Raw genomic sequence first — 19,821 nt, forward strand, 5'->3', positions numbered from 1 at the left:
ATAAAGTTTTTTTTTTTTTTTTTTCCAAAATCAAAGTTCATAATTTTGTAGAAAATTAAATTGCCTACAAAAAAGTTATTTAGTCTTTTCTTCTAACGATTATTAGAAAAAGAAGTTATGAAGCTTGAAACAATAGTGAATTCAAAAACTTAATGTAATACACACAGTTTTAAAAAACCATTTCCGAATTTTATTGCATATAGATTTTTATACGGTGAATCTATATATTATTTATAATCAATCAGCTGTTTTATAAAGGTTTCTTGCTTATTTTCTGTATAGATTTAAAAAAAAAATAGTTTTTTTGAAAAATTAAAATTTTTTCTCTTTCTTTGTTTTTAAATAAAAAAAAAAAACGTTCTGTTTTGAAAGTAAGGAAAATTATTTTCATAAGTTAAAAAAAAAATTCACAGATGGCATTAGCTCAAATAAAAAAAAAAACTGAAATTTCTGTCAAAAAACAGTTTAATATCATAGAAACATAAAATTATATTATTTAATATAGTTTAAATCTTCGTAATTTTTTTCTAAGCATTCTAACAAGAAAAAAGACTAAATAACTTTAATTTCCTACAAAATTATTCAATTTGATTTTCGAAAAAAAAAATTTTTTAATAGTTTTATTTTTAAAAAATGACAGGATATGAATATTCTTTAAGCTGCTCTTTTGGGAAGATTTTTTTTGTTTTTACTCAACACTAGCTTTTGAGACCATAAGAAAAAAAATAATTTTTTTTCGAAATACTCTACTATATACGTATATGTAGTATACTTGTGCACAATAAGTAAGACAACGAAATAAAAATTTCCAATGTTCAAGAATTGTTCTAAAGAATAAAAGTGACTTTAAAAAAAAAATATTTTTTCCGAAAAATACTATGGGGTAAATAATCAAATCGCTGCAACAACCAAACTGTATATTGCATCAAGCCATTTAAAAGCGTCAGTGTATTATTGTAACTTCGTACCACTTGAAAGTGATGAAGATCGCGTGGACCCATACAGGTTTTTTACAGAGTATATATACAAGGCTATTGGAACGTTTAAGGATTTATTTACACGACTATTGATAAGCACTGGAAATTGTCAATCGTATTTCAAGTTTGATAGCTTTACGAATTGTCTCTAAGCTCATTATATACTGTACCAATTTCAAAAATAAAATGAAAATATATCTTTTCAAGGTTGCACTCACACCTTACTTCATTAGAATATATGTAGTAGCCCATCGTTCATAAATTTTTTTTTATAACAATAGTGTAATACTTTAAGTGTAAATCCTAAACTTCCTTTACAAAGAAGATTTATTTAAAACGGACAATTGAAGAGGTGTGAAGTCTTCATATATCTATTGAACTTATTGTCTAGACATTGGCGCCAGATTTTTAATCCTGGGACCCTCATGGCCTAGGTACATATATATACATTGTCTGCAGTTACTGTAAGTGTGAAACATTTACTTGGGAGCTGACAGGATATTCAAGGCAGAGAAGGGAGAAGTAGATAATTTTAAACAGAGAAAATAGAATACAGTTCGGTGACGTACAAGCCACGTTTGCCTATAAATTGGCGTACCTGGAGGCTTCAGACATCAGTTACCTCAGCGACTTCCATAAGTTAGCATCGCAATCTACGCTCTAACTTAGTACATACTGTTGAAACTTCCGATATTTATTTAAATCTAACAATTTAATAAACAACCAAGTGAAAATGTCTACTTTCGATTTCGACTTTATATTTAATGAACACAATCCATCATTGGAGTTCCAAACTTACGCATCTTCACCAGAAAGTATACCATCAGCTGTCTCAAAAGAATCAAGTTTTTCTCCATCCCCCAGTTCTGATGAAGTCCAGTTTGCTAATAATCCACTGGGAAATATTGTAAAAGTGGAGGAAGATTTAGAAGAAACACAAGGTAATTAAACATTTATAAATGCAAATTATTTTTTTGACTTTTCTTAAAATTTATTATTTCAATTACTGATAATCACGCTAGTTGTTCAAATTTTTTTTCTTGAAGTGTGTAAAGTACTTTTAAAAATTTAATTTATTATTCATACTCGTTTATTATATTCTAACTTCTCGAAATTTTATTGCGGTGAACTATAGTTTCAATTCATTTAATATAGATCAAGTGTTATTTTTAGAGTATTTTATAAAAAAAAAAAAGTATAAAAAGCTTTTTAGTAAATATTTTTGATGATTTATTTGTTCTTTCGTTGCAACTTATAAAAATAACTTTATAAATATTTATCTATTAAGTGAGTAAATAATTATTACAATATTCTCATTTTGTTTTATAGGTAGTAACTCAAAAAGAAGACTACGAACTACATTCTCCAACGATCAGCTTCTTTATTTGAAACAATTATTCGCCGAGAGCAAATACTTATGTCGTCCAAAAAGAATTATGACCGCAACTAAACTAGGACTCCAAGAAAGACAGGTAAGATGATTTTTCTATTTTTATTTTTACTTATTCGCGAAATTGACATTATATGTGTTAAAAACAGTGTTTTTTTTTTTAATTCATTTATAAGTAGCTAATTTTCTGATGAAATATTTTATTTGAATTATTAAATTCACAAATTAAATTATCTAATATCACCAACAAAAATTAGTATCAGGGGTTTGTTTATATATGATACTACAGTTAGCTAACGTCTAATCATTTTTTTTTATAAACGATAAAAAACGAATATTTAAAAAATTGCACCTATAATTTTTATACTTCTCTACATGTGCATATTTTTAGTTTTTTTTTTTTTTTTTTTTTTTCAATTAATTCATTTAATAGAGTAAAAAAATTGTTAATTGTTGGCTAACTGCAGGATCTTTGTAAATATTGATAAAATCTCAGACGGAGAAACTATTCTCGTTTAAAATGCTATGGTATTATAGTTTAGTCGGACAATATTGACCACGTGGCGGAAATCGAAATAAACACTTGCTAAAATTACTATATATAGTAAAATACACAGTGATTATATCACAAATTACTGTCGCCATTGGAAATTTTACTATAGTCGTACTAATTGTTTCATGTGTCTATTTCAATTTTCGTCACGTAGCCAACATGGTCCGGCTTTACTATAACACTATATAGCATTTCAAACGAAAACAATTTTTCTGTGCAATAATCAATTTAAATTTAAAAATATAGAATTTTTGATTTGATAAATAAATAAATGAATAAATTAAAAGTTAATTGGTGTAAGAATTTGTTACATAAAAAAAAAAATCAGGTTCTTACATGATTCTTTACACCTAATATAGGAATATGTCCGCAAATCCGTAATTAGTAACAAAATAATGTCTACAAATTATTATAAAACCATACATTGATATGATATTTCAAAATTATTAATTTCATAATTATTTTACAGATAAAAGTCTGGTTTCAAAATCAACGCATGAAGCAGAAGAAATTAGAGAAGGAAAATGAAGACACCAATAACGGAAAAATCAGTTCATTTTCCGCAAATAACGATGTAAAAAAGAGGAGTAATCAGTTGATCGCCACAGAAGATGCAAAGTTCAGAAGAATGAATACATCGGCTGGATTCAGGCCAACAGTACATCATCATCTACCACAAAATATCGACTCGAACACCAAATTATATAATAGTTATTTTTCAAATACCGTCAACTATCAAACTGCATACAGCGGGAGTCAGCAAACCGGAAATATTAACTACACCGAGAGCTGTAGTTATGGAAACTATAACACCAACGTATATAATAATGATAACAATTGCTGCTACTCAACCAAGAACGTAATTAATAGTAACCAAAACACATGTAGTTATTTTTCACAACCTGTAGATAAAGACATGAATTGTAATGACTATGAAATCTACTATAAAAATGCTAAAATCGGTGTTAGTGATCTTAACTTATACTCAATCGGAGAAAATCAGACTTCAGAACAAAATTTGAGTTTTTCTACAAAATCTGAACCATCATTTGATTTTTTCGACGATATCAATGGATCCAATTTTTTAAGCACTGTGCTAGATGTATAATGATTATTAAATAGATATACAGTTGTTGAGTGAGACTGATGTTTCTATAAGTGATGTCAAGTATTAAGTAGATATTTAATTCAACCGGCCAATTAAATTATGAATACTTTTTGTAAATAATGCACTCCAAAGCCATGCGTTAAGTCAATATAAGTCCACTTGCCAAATACTATTTGGCCATAAACAATAAAAAACTATAGTTTTACTTATGACCTTAAAAGCCGAACACATTCAATGTGTGTTAAAATACACGAAGAGAAAATTATGGTAACTGTTCCTATAATACTATTGTAAACATAATATTATGGTAATCATTCCCATAATGTACGGAAATTATTATCATTATATTATGGTAACCGTTACCATAATATCACGGTAACGATTACCATAATATTATGGTAACAATATCATAGTTACATGGTAACAATTACCATGATTCCATAGAAACTATTCCGATTCCATATGGAAATTATACCCATAATTATAGGAATGATTACCGTAATATATATACTATATTACTATAATTTATATATACTATGTTACTATAATTTTCGCTCCGTGTAATATGTTTGTAACAAACTTAGCTTTATAGTGTATTTAGATTTTTCTATTTTTTTTAAATTTTGATCTGGTAACATTAATTATTATTGTATCTGAAAACTTATAGTGTTAGAAGAGAAAATACCAAATATTTGTCATAGATATTGTAAAAATTTTAATTTATTATGTCACTTTTTTAAATTACTTGTAAGTCGAATGTATAAAGCATTCCTAATCTATTTAACTTATTGTGATTACAATGTTAATTTACTGTCATAAATCACACGTTATTGATAGATCATCCTAAATTATTTAATGTTTATATATAAAACCGAATATATATTTTGTAATAATAGAATATTGATAAAAATTAGTAATGATATTATATTCATTTTTATACACTGTATTTGCTTTTTTATAACTCATGGAAATAATAATTAAATAAAATATTTTTATAACTTTTTAAATATGCTATTTTTTTTTCTATTCAATCATCAATTATTAGTTAATCTTTTATAGTTTTCAAAATATATATTTAAGTAAAAATGTGACAACAAGAGGTCGTTTATCTAAATATTTTTTCATTAGAAAAAATTTCAATTTTTATTTTTATTTAAATTTTTTTTATAATCCTGATGGAAACAAAGTTTGGATCCAATGTATGATCTAATTTGATCTGATATTTTAGATCTGTATAAATCTATATTCTGTCTAGATTCATCCAGATCAAATTAGATAGTTGGATATTATATATATATATATATATATATATATATATATTGAATAAAATTAAAGAAAACATCATTTAAGGATTTTTTTTTTTTGAGTATTTTAAGTATATTTTACTTCCGTTTGCGAAGGGTGAAAAAGAAGGAATATTACATTTTCCTAACGAGTTCTATAATAACCTTTTTTGTTTTACTCCACTTTTCTTGTAATCTAATTTACCTAATAAAATTAGTTTACCATTCCAGGTAATCAGAATTCAGTTCTGATGATAAGCAGCTATTATTTTTTACTCACAAAATTATATTTTTATAAGTATAGTCGTTTGAAAAATTAATTGGTCAAATATCCAGCGCAAAAGAAAATATGACAATTTTTTTTTCATATTTTATTATATTGTCATAATATGGAGAAGATGCAGAATAAATATTCACGCAGGGCTTAGCAAATATTGATGGATATCATCATAAATAAATATTTTATTGAACGCATGCCTGATTATTGCTCCTTATCATATCTTGAAAATGGCTGTGTACCGATCGTTAGTTAATAATTAATAAAAAGCAAATGGCGTTCTGTGTTCTTCAATAGCTTTTGCCTTGATAGCCAAGCTGGCAGCAAGCTAGCGACAACCTATAGTAGTAACTTGCCACTACCCTGATAGCCAAGTTGGCGAGAAACTGACGAGAAACTTGCAGCCGCAACTGGATACTAAGTTGACCGCCAATAGTTAGTACCTCCAATAGTTGATATACATTTTCTGAAAAAGTTGGTAGCAAAAGTTGCTTGCAAAAGGTTGACAATCATAAGTTGACGGTAAGTTTCTTTTCAATTTCCTCAGAAACTTGCATTCCAGTTGCGGCTCCATACTGGCGCCAACTTTCTGAGAAATTTGGCGGTAACTTGTAGCCAAAAGTTGCAAAAGCTGAAGTTGTCATTAACTTGTTGTCAAGTTGGTCGGAAACGAATGAATGACCAACTTTTTCACGATCAACTCGTGTTATCAGGGTAAGTTTGCCGCATAAATTGGCATTCTCATAAGTTGACGGCAACTGGTTGCCAAATTTCTGAGAAAGTTTAAATTCCATTAGTTGACGGAAAGTTGCCTTCAATTTTATCAGAATGTTTGTATCAGCTGTTAGTCAACAATTACAAAAGATGAAAGTTATGAAAAAGTTGACGCTAACTTGATCGCAACTAATTGACGCCAACTTTCTGACCAGGAAGTCTTCGTATTAGGGCACATTGCTCTAAAGTTTCAACAACTTTAACAAAAAATATTCAAAATAATATTCAATTATGTTTACAAAAGTGAATTTGGAATGTTTAAAAAGTAGAAATTTTTTTTATAGAATTTTGGGGTACTTCGTTTTACCTACCTCACCCCTTCCTCTATATGCCCCATATAGCCAATGCATTGATACATATATGTCACATATATATTTTTTCGTATGCGTTTAAGTAATATATATATATTCATGCGCCGGCAAAAAAAAAAATTTTTTTTTCAGGTCTCCTAGTTTCAAAAGTTTTCTTAGGTCCTCAAAAAAATCTTCCTGAAAAATCAGCTTGAAATGTTAAAAATTGAACTGGCGCTAATAAAATTTATTTTCCCATTTAAAATGTACGTATATACATTTTATTTCTTTATTTTTCAAGGAAAATTTTTTTATGTGTAATTATTAGTTTTTCATTTTTGGTATTTAATTAATGATATTTTTTTTTCTGATTTGAATTTGAATTTTTTTTACAGAAAGTCGATTTTATCGACTGATTGACACAGATAAAGTAAAAACGTTAATCGCTATGGTTTTAAATTAGTTAATACCTCGAAAGCTTGATATATTTTTTGTATTTTCGTAACAAGCGTAACAACTCAAGACATTTTTGTGAGGAATTCAATTTTCTATAAAGTTTTTTTTTTTTTTTTTTTTTTCCAAAATCAAAGTTCATAATTTTGTAGAAAATTAAATTGCCTACAAAAAAGTTATTTAGTCTTTTCTTCTAACGATTATTAGAAAAAAAGTTATGAAGCTTGAAACAATAGTGAATTCAAAAACTTAATGTAATACACACAGTTTTAAAAAACCATTTCCGAATTTTATTGCATATAGATTTTTATACGGTGAATCTATATATTATTTATAATCAATCAGCTGTTTTATAAAGGTTTCTTGCTTATTTTCTGTATAGATTTAAAAAAAAAATAGTTTTTTTGAAAAATTAAAATTTTTTCTCTTTCTTTGTTTTTAAATAAAAAAAAAAAACGTTCTGTTTTGAAAGTAAGGAAAATTATTTTCATAAGTTAAAAAAAAAATTCACAGATGGCATTAGCTCAAATAAAAAAAAAACTGAAATTTCTGTCAAAAAACAGTTTAATATCATAGAAACATAAAATTATATTATTTAATATAGTTTAAATCTTCGTAATTTTTTTCTAAGCATTCTAACAAGAAAAAAGACTAAATAACTTTAATTTCCTACAAAATTATTCAATTTGATTTTCTAAGAGAAAATTTTTTAATAGTTTTATTTTTAAAAAATGACAGGATATGAATATTCTTTAAGCTGCTCTTTTGGGAAGATTTTTTTTGTTTTTACTCAACACTAGCTTTTGAGACCATAAGAAAAAAAATAATTTTTTTTCGAAATACTCTACTATATACGTATATGTAGTATACTTGTGCACAATAAGTAAGACAAAGAAATAAAAATTTTCAATGTTCAAGAATTGTTCTAAAGAATAAAAGTGACTTTAAAAAAAAAATATTTTTTCCGAAAAATACTATGGGGTAAATAATCAAATCGCTGCAACAACCAAACTGTATATTGCATCAAGCCATTTAAAAGCGTCGGTGTATTATTGTAACTTCGTACCACTTGAAAGTGATGAAGATCGCGTGAACCCATACAGGTTTTTTACAGAGTATATATACAAGGCTATTGGAACGTTTAAGAATTTATTTACACGACTATTGATAAGCACTGGAAATTATCAATCGTATTTCAAGTTTGATAGCTTTACGAATTGTCTCTAAGCTCATTATATACTGTACCAATTTCAAAAATGAAATGAAAATATATCTTTTCAAGGTTGCACTCACACCTTACTTCATTAGAATATATGTAGTAGCCCATCGGTCATAAATTTTTTTTTATAACAATAGTGTAATACTTTAAGTGTAAATCCTAAACTTCCTTCACAAAGAAGATTTATTTGAAACGGACAATTGAAGAGGTGTGAAGTCTTCATATATCTATTGAACTTATTGTCTAGACATTGGCGCCAGATTTTTAATCCTGGGACCCTCATGGCCTAGGTACATATATATACATTGTCTGCAGTTACTGTAAGTGTGAAACATTCACTTGGGAGCTGACAGGATATTCAAGGCAGAGAAGGGAGAAGTAGATAATTTTAAACAGAGAAAATAGAATACAGTTCGGTGACGTACAAGCCACGTTTGCCTATAAATTGGCGTACCTGGAGGCTTCAGACATCAGTTACCTCAGCGACTTCCATAAGTTAGCATCGCAATCTACGCTCTAACTTAGTACATACTGTTGAACTTTCCGATATTTATTTAAATCTAACAATTTAATAAACAACCAAGTGAAAATGTCTACTTTCGATTTCGACTTTATATTTAATGAACACAATCCATCATTGGAGTTCCAAACTTACGCATCTTCACCAGAAAGTATACCATCAGCTGTCTCAGAAGAATCAAGTTTTTCTCCATCCCCCAGTTCTGATGAAGTCCAGTTTGCTAATAATCCACTGGGAAATATTGTAAAAGTGGAGGAAGATTTAGAAGAAACACAAGGTAATTAAACATTTATAAATGCAAATTATTTTTTTGACTTTTCTTAAAATTTATTATTTCAATTACTGATAATCACGCTAGTTGTTCAAATTTTTTTTCTTGAAGTGTGTAAAGTACTTTTAAAAATTCAATTTATTATTCATACTCGTTTATTATATTCTAATTTCTCGAAATTTTATTGCGGTGAACTATAGTTTCAATTCATTTAATATAGATCAAGTGTTATTTTTAGAGTATTTTATAAAAAAAAAAAAGTATAAAAAGCTTTTTAGTAAATATTTTTGATGATTTATTTGTTCTTTCGTTGCAACTTATAAAAATAACTTTATAAATATTTATCTATTAAGTGAGTAAATAATTATTACAATATTCTCATTTTGTTTTATAGGTAGTAACTCAAAAAGAAGACTACGAACTACATTCTCCAACGATCAGCTTCTTTATTTGAAACAATTATTCGCCGAGAGCAAATACTTATGTCGTCCAAAAAGAATTATGACCGCAACTAAACTAGGACTCCAAGAAAGACAGGTAAGATGATTTTTCTATTTTTATTTTTACTTATTCGCGAAATTGACATTATATGTGTTAAAAACAGTGTTTTTTTTTTTTAATTCATTCATAAGTAGCTAATTTTCTGATGAAATATTTTATTTGAATTATTAAATTCACAAATTAAATTATCTAATATCACCAACAAAAATTAGTATCAGGGGTTTGTTTATATATGATACTACAGTTAGCTAACGTCTAATCATTTTTTTTTATAAACGATAAAAAACGAATATTTCAAAAATTGCACCTATAATTTTTATACTTCTCTACATGTGCATATTTTTAGTTTTTTTTTTTTTTTTTCAATTAATTCATTTAATAGAGTAAAAAAATTGTTAATTGTTGGCTAACTGCAGGATCTTTGTAAATATTGATAAAATCTCAGACGGAGAAACTATTCTCGTTTAAAATGCTATGGTATTATAGTTTAGTCGGACAATATTGACCACGTGGCGGAAATCGAAATAAACACTTGCTAAAATTACTATATATAGTAAAATACACAGTGATTATATCACAAATTACTGTCGCCATTGGAAATTTTACTATAGTCGTACTAATTGTTTCATGTGTCTATTTCAATTTTCGTCACGTAGCCAACATGGTCCGGCTTTACTATAACACTATATAGCATTTCAAACGAAAACAATTTTTCTGTGCAATAATCAATTTAAATTTAAAAATATAGAATTTTTGATTTGATAAATAAATAAATGAATAAATTAAAAGTTAATTGGTGTAAGAATTTGTTACATAAAAAAAAAAATCAGGTTCTTACATGATTCTTTACACCTAATATAGGAATATGTCCGCAAATCCGTAATTAGTAACAAAATAATGTCTACAAATTATTATAAAACCATACATTGATATGATATTTCAAAATTATTAATTTCATAATTATTTTACAGATAAAAGTCTGGTTTCAAAATCAACGCATGAAGCAGAAGAAATTAGAGAAGGAAAATGAAGACACCAATAACGGAAAAATCAGTTCATTTTCCGCAAATAACGATGTAAAAAAGAGGAGTAATCAGTTGATCGCCACAGAAGATGCAAAGTTCAGAAGAATGAATACATCGGCTGGATTCAGGCCAACAGTACATCATCATCTACCACAAAATATCGACTCGAACACCAAATTATATAATAGTTATTTTTCAAATACCGTCAACTATCAAACTGCATACAGCGGGAGTCAGCAAACCGGAAATATTAACTACACCGAGAGCTGTAGTTATGGAAACTATAACACCAACGTATATAATAATGATAACAATTGCTGCTACTCAACCAAGAACGTAATTAATAGTAACCAAAACACATGTAGTTATTTTTCACAACCTGTAGATAAAGACATGAATTGTAATGACTATGAAATCTACTATGAAAATGCTAAAATCGGTGTTAGTGATCTTAACTTATACTCAATCGGAGAAAATCAGACTTCAGAACAAAATTTGAGTTTTTCTACAAAATCTGAACCATCATTTGATTTTTTCGACGATATCAATGGATCCAAATTTTTAAGCACTGTGCTAGATGTATAATGATTATTAAATAGATATACAGTTGTTGAGTGAGACTGATGTTGCTATAAGTGATGTCAAGTATTAAGTAGATATTTAATTCAACCGGCCAATTAAATTATGAATACTTTTTGTAAATAATGCACTCCAAAGCCATGCGTTAAGTCAATATAAGTCCACTTGCCAAATACTATTTGGCCATAAACAATAAAAAACTATAGTTTTACTTATGACCTTAAAAGCCGAACACATTCAATGTGTGTTAAAATACACGAAGAGAAAATTATGGTAACTGTTCCTATAATACTATTGTAAACATAATATTATGGTAATCATTCCCATAATGTACGGAAATTATTATCATTATATTATGGTAACCGTTACCATAATATCACGGTAACGATTACCATAATATTATGGTAACAATATCATAGTTACATGGTAACAATTACCATGATTCCATAGAAACTATTCCGATTCCATATGGAAATTATACCCATAATTATAGGAATGATTACCGTAATATATATACTATATTACTATAATTTATATATACTATGTTACTATAATTTTCGCTCCGTGTAATATGTTTGTAACAAACTTAGCTTTATAGTGTATTTAGATTTTTCTATTTTTTTTAAATTTTGATCTGGTAACATTAATTATTATTGTATCTGAAAACTTATAGTGTTAGAAGAGAAAATACCAAATATTTGTCATAGATATTGTAAAAATTTTAATTTATTATGTCACTTTTTTAAATTACTTGTAAGTCGAATGTATAAAGCATTCCTAATCTATTTAACTTATTGTGATTACAATGTTAATTTACTGTCATAAATCACACGTTATTGATAGATCATCCTAAATTATTTAATGTTTATATATAAAACCGAATATATATTTTGTAATAATAGAATATTGATAAAAATTAGTAATGATATTATATTCATTTTTATACACTGTATTTGCTTTTTTATAACTCATGGAAATAATAATTTAATAAAATATTTTTATAACTTTTTAAATATGCTATTTTTTTTTCTATTCAATCATCAATTATTAGTTAATCTTTTATAGTTTCCAAAATATATATTTAAGTAAAAATGTGACAACAAGAGGTCGTTTATCTAAATATTTTTTCATTAGAAAAAATTTCAATTTTTATTTTTATTTAAATTTTTTTTATAATCCTGATGGAAACAAAGTTTGAATCCAATGTATGATCTAATTTGATCTGATATTTTAGATCTGTATAAATCTATATTCTGTCTAGATTCATCCAGATCAAATAAGATAGTTGGATATTATATATATATATATATATATTGAATAAAATTAAAGAAAACATCATTTAAGGATTTTTTTTTTTTTGAGTATTTTAAGTATATTTTACTTCCGTTTGCGACCGGTGAAAAAGAAGGAATATCACATTTTCCTAACGAGTTCTATAATAACCTTTTTTGTTTTACTCCACTTTTCTTGTAATCTAATTTACCTAATAAAATTAGTTTACCATTCCAGGTAATCAGAATTCAGTTCTGATGATAAGCAGCTATTATTTTTTACTCACAAAATTATATTTTTATAAGTATAGTCGTTTGAAAAATTAATTGGTCAAATATCCAGCGCAAAAGAAAATATGACAATTTTTTTTTCATATTTTATTATATTGTCATAATATGGAGAAGATGCAGAATAAATATTCACGCAGGGCTTAGCAAATATTGATGGATATCATCATAAATAAATATTTTATTGAACGCATGCCTGATTATTGCTCCTTATCATATCTTGAAAATGGCTGTGTACCGATCGTTAGTTAATAATTAATAAAAAGCAAATGGCGTTCTGTGTTCTTCAATAGCTTTTGCCTTGATAGCCAAGCTGGCAGCAAGCTAGCGACAACCTATAGTAGTAACTTGCCACTACCCTGATAGCCAAGTTGGCGAGAAACTGACGAGAAACTTGCAGCCGCAACTGGATACTAAGTTGACCGCCAATAGTTAGTACCTCCAATAGTTGATATACATTTTCTGAAAAAGTTGGTAGCAAAAGTTGCTTGCAAAAGGTTGACAATCATAAGTTGACGGTAAGTTTCTTTTCAATTTCCTCAGAAACTTGCATTCCAGTTGCGGCTCCATACTGGCGCCAACTTTCTGAGAAATTTGGCGGTAACTTGTAGCCAAAAGTTGCAAAAGCTGAAGTTGTCATTAACTTGTTGTCAAGTTGGTCGGAAACGAATGAATGACCAACTTTTTCACGATCAACTCGTGTTATCAGGGTAAGTTTGCCGCATAAATTGGCATTCTCATAAGTTGACGGCAACTGGTTGCCAAATTTCTGAGAAAGTTTAAATTCCATTAGTTGACGGAAAGTTGCCTTCAATTTTATCAGAATGTTTGTATCAGCTGTTAGTCAACAATTACAAAAGATGAAAGTTATGAAAAAGTTGACGCTAACTTGATCGCAACTAATTGACGCCAACTTTCTGACCAGGAAGTCTTCGTATTAGGGCACATTGCTCTAAAGTTTCAACAACTTTAACAAAAAATATTCAAAATAATATTCAATTATGTTTACAAAAGTGAATTTGGAATGTTTAAAAAGTAGAAATTTTTTTTATAGAATTTTGGGGTACTTCGTTTTACCTACCTCACCCCTTCCTCTATATGCCCCATATAGCCAATGCATTGATACATATATGTCACATATATATTTTTTCGTATGCGTTTAAGTAATATATATATATTCATGCGCCGGCAAAAAAAAAAATTTTTTTTTCAGGTCTCCTAGTTTCAAAAGTTTTCTTAGGTCCTCAAAAAAATCTTCCTGAAAAATCAGCTTGAAATGTTAAAAATTGAACTGGCGCTAATAAAATTTATTTTCCCATTTAAAATGTACGTATATACATTTTATTTCTTTATTTTTCAAGGAAAATTTTTTTATGTGTAATTATTAGTTTTTCATTTTTGGTATTTAATTAATGATATTTTTTTTTCTGATTTGAATTTGAATTTTTTTTACAGAAAGTCGATTTTATCGACTGATTGACACAGATAAAGTAAAAACGTTAATCGCTATGGTTTTAAATTAGTTAATACCTCGAAAGCTTGATATATTTTTTGTATTTTCGTAACAAGCGTAACAACTCAAGACATTTTTGTGAGGAATTCAATTTTCTATAAAGTTTTTTTTTTTTTTTTTTTTTTCCAAAATCAAAGTTCATAATTTTGTAGAAAATTAAATTGCCTACAAAAAAGTTATTTAGTCTTTTCTTCTAACGATTATTAGAAAAAAAGTTATGAAGCTTGAAACAATAGTGAATTCAAAAACTTAATGTAATACACACAGTTTTAAAAAACCATTTCCGAATTTTATTGCATATAGATTTTTATACGGTGAATCTATATATTATTTATAATCAATCAGCTGTTTTATAAAGGTTTCTTGCTTATTTTCTGTATAGATTTAAAAAAAAAATAGTTTTTTTGAAAAATTAAAATTTTTTCTCTTTCTTTGTTTTTAAATAAAAAAAAAAAACGTTCTGTTTTGAAAGTAAGGAAAATTATTTTCATAAGTTAAAAAAAAAATTCACAGATGGCATTAGCTCAAATAAAAAAAAAACTGAAATTTCTGTCAAAAAACAGTTTAATATCATAGAAACATAAAATTATATTATTTAATATAGTTTAAATCTTCGTAATTTTTTTCTAAGCATTCTAACAAGAAAAAAGACTAAATAACTTTAATTTCCTACAAAATTATTCAATTTGATTTTCTAAGAAAAAATTTTTTAATAGTTTTATTTTTAAAAAATGACAGGATATGAATATTCTTTAAGCTGCTCTTTTGGGAAGATTTTTTTTGTTTTTACTCAACACTAGCTTTTGAGACCATAAGAAAAAAAATAATTTTTTTTCGAAATACTCTACTATATACGTATATGTAGTATACTTGTGCACAATAAGTAAGACAAAGAAATAAAAATTTTCAATGTTCAAGAATTGTTCTAAAGAATAAAAGTGACTTTAAAAAAAAAATATTTTTTCCGAAAAATACTATGGGGTAAATAATCAAATCGCTGCAACAACCAAACTGTATATTGCATCAAGCCATTTAAAAGCGTCGGTGTATTATTGTAACTTCGTACCACTTGAAAGTGATGAAGATCGCGTGAACCCATACAGGTTTTTTACAGAGTATATACAAGGCTATTGGAACGTTTAAGAATTTATTTACACGACTATTGATAAGCACTGGAAATTATCAATCGTATTTCAAGTTTGATAGCTTTACGAATTGTCTCTAAGCTCATTATATACTGTACCAATTTCAAAAATGAAATGAAAATATATCTTTTCAAGGTTGCACTCACACCTTACTTCATTAGAATATATGTAGTAGCCCATCGGTCATAAATTTTTTTTTATAACAATAGTGTAATACTTTAAGTGTAAATCCTAAACTTCCTTCACAAAGAAGATTTATTTAAAACGGACAATTGAAGAGGTGTGAAGTCTTCATATATCTATTGAACTTATTGTCTAGACATTGGCGCCAGATTTTTAATCCTGGGACCCTCATGGCCTAGGTACATATATATACATTGTCTGCAGTTACTGTAAGTGTGAAACATTCACTTGGGAGCTGACAGGATATTCAAGGCAGAGAAGGGAGAAGTAGATAATTTTAAACAGAGAAAATAGAATACAGTTCGGTGACGTACAAGCCACGTTTGCCTATAAATTGGCGTACCTGGAGGCTTCAGACATCAGTTACCTCAGCGACTTCCATAAGTTAGCATCGCAATCTACGCTCTAACTTAGTACATACTGTTGAACTTTCCGATATTTATTTAAATCTAACAATTTAATAAACAACCAAGTGAAAATGTCTACTTTCGATTTCGACTTTATATTTAATGAACACAATCCATCATTGGAGTTCCAAACTTACGCATCTTCACCAGAAAGTATACCATCAGCTGTCTCAGAAGAATCAAGTTTTTCTCCATCCCCCAGTTCTGATGGAGTCCAGTTTGCTAATAATCCACTGGGAAATATTGTAAAAGTGGAGGAAGATTTAGAAGAAACACAAGGTAATTAAACATTTATAAATGCAAATTATTTTTTTGACTTTTCTTAAAATTTATTATTTCAATTACTGATAATCACGCTAGTTGTTCAAATTTTTTTTCTTGAAGTGTGTAAAGTACTTTTAAAAATTCAATTTATTATTCATACTCGTTTATTATATTCTAATTTCTCGAAATTTTATTGCGGTGAACTATAGTTTCAATTCATTTAATATAGATCAAGTGTTATTTTTAGAGTATTTTATAAAAAAAAAAAAGTATAAAAAGCTTTTTAGTAAATATTTTTGATGATTTATTTGTTCTTTCGTTGCAACTTATAAAAATAACTTTATAAATATTTATCTATTAAGTGAGTAAATAATTATTACAATATTCTCATTTTGTTTTATAGGTAGTAACTCAAAAAGAAGACTACGAACTACATTCTCCAACGATCAGCTTCTTTATTTGAAACAATTATTCGCCGAGAGCAAATACTTATGTCGTCCAAAAAGAATTATGACCGCAACTAAACTAGGACTCCAAGAAAGACAGGTAAGATGATTTTTCTATTTTTATTTTTACTTATTCGCGAAATTGACATTATATGTGTTAAAAACAGTGTTTTTTTTTTTTAATTCATTCATAAGTAGCTAATTTTCTGATGAAATATTTTATTTGAATTATTAAATTCACAAATTAAATTATCTAATATCACCAACAAAAATTAGTATCAGGGGTTTGTTTATATATGATACTACAGTTAGCTAACGTCTAATCATTTTTTTTTATAAACGATAAAAAACGAATATTTCAAAAATTGCACCTATAATTTTTATACTTCTCTACATGTGCATATTTTTAGTTTTTTTTTTTTTTTTTCAATTAATTCATTTAATAGAGTAAAAAAATTGTTAATTGTTGGCTAACTGCAGGATCTTTGTAAATATTGATAAAATCTCAGACGGAGAAACTATTCTCGTTTAAAATGCTATGGTATTATAGTTTAGTCGGACAATATTGACCACGTGGCGGAAATCGAAATAAACACTTGCTAAAATTACTATATATAGTAAAATACACAGTGATTATATCACAAATTACTGTCGCCATTGGAAATTTTACTATAGTCGTACTAATTGTTTCATGTGTCTATTTCAATTTTCGTCACGTAGCCAACATGGTCCGGCTTTACTATAACACTATATAGCATTTCAAACGAAAACAATTTTTCTGTGCAATAATCAATTTAAATTTAAAAATATAGAATTTTTGATTTGATAAATAAATAAATGAATAAATTAAAAGTTAATTGGTGTAAGAATTTGTTACATAAAAAAAAAAATCAGGTTCTTACATGATTCTTTACACCTAATATAGGAATATGTCCGCAAATCCGTAATTAGTAACAAAATAATGTCTACAAATTATTATAAAACCATACATTGATATGATATTTCAAAATTATTAATTTCATAATTATTTTACAGATAAAAGTCTGGTTTCAAAATCAACGCATGAAGCAGAAGAAATTAGAGAAGGAAAATGAAGACACCAATAACGGAAAAATCAGTTCATTTTCCGCAAATAACGATGTAAAAAAGAGGAGTAATCAGTTGATCGCCACAGAAGATGCAAAGTTCAGAAGAATGAATACATCGGCTGGATTCAGGCCAACAGTACATCATCATCTACCACAAAATATCGACTCGAACACCAAATTATATAATAGTTATTTTTCAAATACCGTCAACTATCAAACTGCATACAGCGGGAGTCAGCAAACCGGAAATATTAACTACACCGAGAGCTGTAGTTATGGAAACTATAACACCAACGTATATAATAATGATAACAATTGCTGCTACTCAACCAAGAACGTAATTAATAGTAACCAAAACACATGTAGTTATTTTTCACAACCTGTAGATAAAGACATGAATTGTAATGACTATGAAATCTACTATGAAAATGCTAAAATCGGTGTTAGTGATCTTAACTTATACTCAATCGGAGAAAATCAGACTTCAGAACAAAATTTGAGTTTTTCTACAAAATCTGAACCATCATTTGATTTTTTCGACGATATCAATGGATCCAAATTTTTAAGCACTGTGCTAGATGTATAATGATTATTAAATAGATATACAGTTGTTGAGTGAGACTGATGTTGCTATAAGTGATGTCAAGTATTAAGTAGATATTTAATTCAACCGGCCAATTAAATTATGAATACTTTTTGTAAATAATGCACTCCAAAGCCATGCGTTAAGTCAATATAAGTCCACTTGCCAAATACTATTTGGCCATAAACAATAAAAAACTATAGTTTTACTTATGACCTTAAAAGCCGAACACATTCAATGTGTGTTAAAATACACGAAGAGAAAATTATGGTAACTGTTCCTATAATACTATTGTAAACATAATATTATGGTAATCATTCCCATAATGTACGGAAATTATTATCATTATATTATGGTAACCGTTACCATAATATCACGGTAACGATTACCATAATATTATGGTAACAATATCATAGTTACATGGTAACAATTACCATGATTCCATAGAAACTATTCCGATTCCATATGGAAATTATACCCATAATTATAGGAATGATTACCGTAATATATATACTATATTACTATAATTTATATATACTATGTTACTATAATTTTCGCTCCGTGTAATATGTTTGTAACAAACTTAGCTTTATAGTGTATTTAGATTTTTCTATTTTTTTTAAATTTTGATCTGGTAACATTAATTATTATTGTATCTGAAAACTTATAGTGTTAGAAGAGAAAATACCAAATATTTGTCATAGATATTGTAAAAATTTTAATTTATTATGTCACTTTTTTAAATTACTTGTAAGTCGAATGTATAAAGCATTCCTAATCTATTTAACTTATTGTGATTACAATGTTAATTTACTGTCATAAATCACACGTTATTGATAGATCATCCTAAATTATTTAATGTTTATATATAAAACCGAATATATATTTTGTAATAATAGAATATTGATAAAAATTAGTAATGATATTATATTCATTTTTATACACTGTATTTGCTTTTTTATAACTCATGGAAATAATAATTTAATAAAATATTTTTATAACTTTTTAAATATGCTATTTTTTTTTCTATTCAATCATCAATTATTAGTTAATCTTTTATAGTTTCCAAAATATATATTTAAGTAAAAATGTGACAACAAGAGGTCGTTTATCTAAATATTTTTTCATTAGAAAAAATTTCAATTTTTATTTTTATTTAAATTTTTTTTATAATCCTGATGGAAACAAAGTTTGGATCCAATGTATGATCTAATTTGATCTGATATTTTAGATCTGTATAAATCTATATTCTGTCTAGATTCATCCAGATCAAATAAGATAGTTGGATATTATATATATATATATATATATTGAATAAAATTAAAGAAAACATCATTTAAGGATTTTTTTTTTTTTGAGTATTTTAAGTATATTTTACTTCCGTTTGCGACCGGTGAAAAAGAAGGAATATCA

At 27.1% G+C, this 19,821-nt stretch overlaps 3 protein-coding genes across 3 annotated transcripts; all 3 read left to right on the forward strand.

Annotated features, from left to right (window-relative positions):
- The first annotated feature begins 1,710 nt into the window (after positions 1–1,710).
- On the forward strand, positions 1,711–4,648 carry LOC128667839 (homeobox protein Hox-A2-like). The gene is made up of 3 exons (XM_053739547.1): positions 1,711–1,918; positions 2,307–2,449; positions 3,390–4,648. Exons 1-3 carry the CDS (start codon positions 1,711–1,713, stop codon positions 4,026–4,028), a joined length of 990 nt encoding a protein of 329 aa, XP_053595522.1. The 3' UTR covers positions 4,029–4,648.
- A 4,265-nt stretch (positions 4,649–8,913) lies between these two features.
- Positions 8,914–11,226, forward strand: LOC128667840 (homeobox protein Hox-A2-like). The gene is made up of 3 exons (XM_053739548.1): positions 8,914–9,121; positions 9,510–9,652; positions 10,588–11,226. The coding sequence occupies exons 1-3, from the start codon at positions 8,914–8,916 to the stop codon at positions 11,224–11,226; spliced, it is 990 nt and encodes a 329-aa protein (XP_053595523.1).
- Positions 11,227–16,098: 4,872 nt separating this feature from the next.
- Positions 16,099–18,411, forward strand: LOC128667841 (homeobox protein Hox-A2-like). The gene is made up of 3 exons (XM_053739549.1): positions 16,099–16,306; positions 16,695–16,837; positions 17,773–18,411. Exons 1-3 carry the CDS (start codon positions 16,099–16,101, stop codon positions 18,409–18,411), a joined length of 990 nt encoding a protein of 329 aa, XP_053595524.1.
- The last annotated feature ends 1,410 nt before the right edge of the window (positions 18,412–19,821 follow it).

This window comes from Microplitis demolitor, chromosome 5 (genome assembly GCF_026212275.2).
Source record: "Microplitis demolitor isolate Queensland-Clemson2020A chromosome 5, iyMicDemo2.1a, whole genome shotgun sequence".
In the NCBI taxonomy this organism is placed as follows: domain Eukaryota; kingdom Metazoa; phylum Arthropoda; class Insecta; order Hymenoptera; family Braconidae; genus Microplitis; species Microplitis demolitor.

Excerpts from the sequence above, each read along its gene's own strand:
- LOC128667840 (XM_053739548.1), top strand. The coding sequence starts at position 8,914 with ATGTCTACTTTCGATTTCGACTTTATATTTAATGAACACAATCCATCA. Across the intron at positions 9,122-9,509 it reads AGATTTAGAAGAAACACAAG|GTAGTAACTCAAAAAGAAGA; the intron begins GTAATTAAACAT and ends TTTGTTTTATAG. Across the intron at positions 9,653-10,587 it reads TAGGACTCCAAGAAAGACAG|ATAAAAGTCTGGTTTCAAAA; the intron begins GTAAGATGATTT and ends ATTATTTTACAG.
- LOC128667841 (XM_053739549.1), top strand. The coding sequence starts at position 16,099 with ATGTCTACTTTCGATTTCGACTTTATATTTAATGAACACAATCCATCA. Across the intron at positions 16,307-16,694 it reads AGATTTAGAAGAAACACAAG|GTAGTAACTCAAAAAGAAGA; the intron begins GTAATTAAACAT and ends TTTGTTTTATAG. Across the intron at positions 16,838-17,772 it reads TAGGACTCCAAGAAAGACAG|ATAAAAGTCTGGTTTCAAAA; the intron begins GTAAGATGATTT and ends ATTATTTTACAG.
- LOC128667839 (XM_053739547.1), top strand. The coding sequence starts at position 1,711 with ATGTCTACTTTCGATTTCGACTTTATATTTAATGAACACAATCCATCA. Across the intron at positions 1,919-2,306 it reads AGATTTAGAAGAAACACAAG|GTAGTAACTCAAAAAGAAGA; the intron begins GTAATTAAACAT and ends TTTGTTTTATAG. Across the intron at positions 2,450-3,389 it reads TAGGACTCCAAGAAAGACAG|ATAAAAGTCTGGTTTCAAAA; the intron begins GTAAGATGATTT and ends ATTATTTTACAG.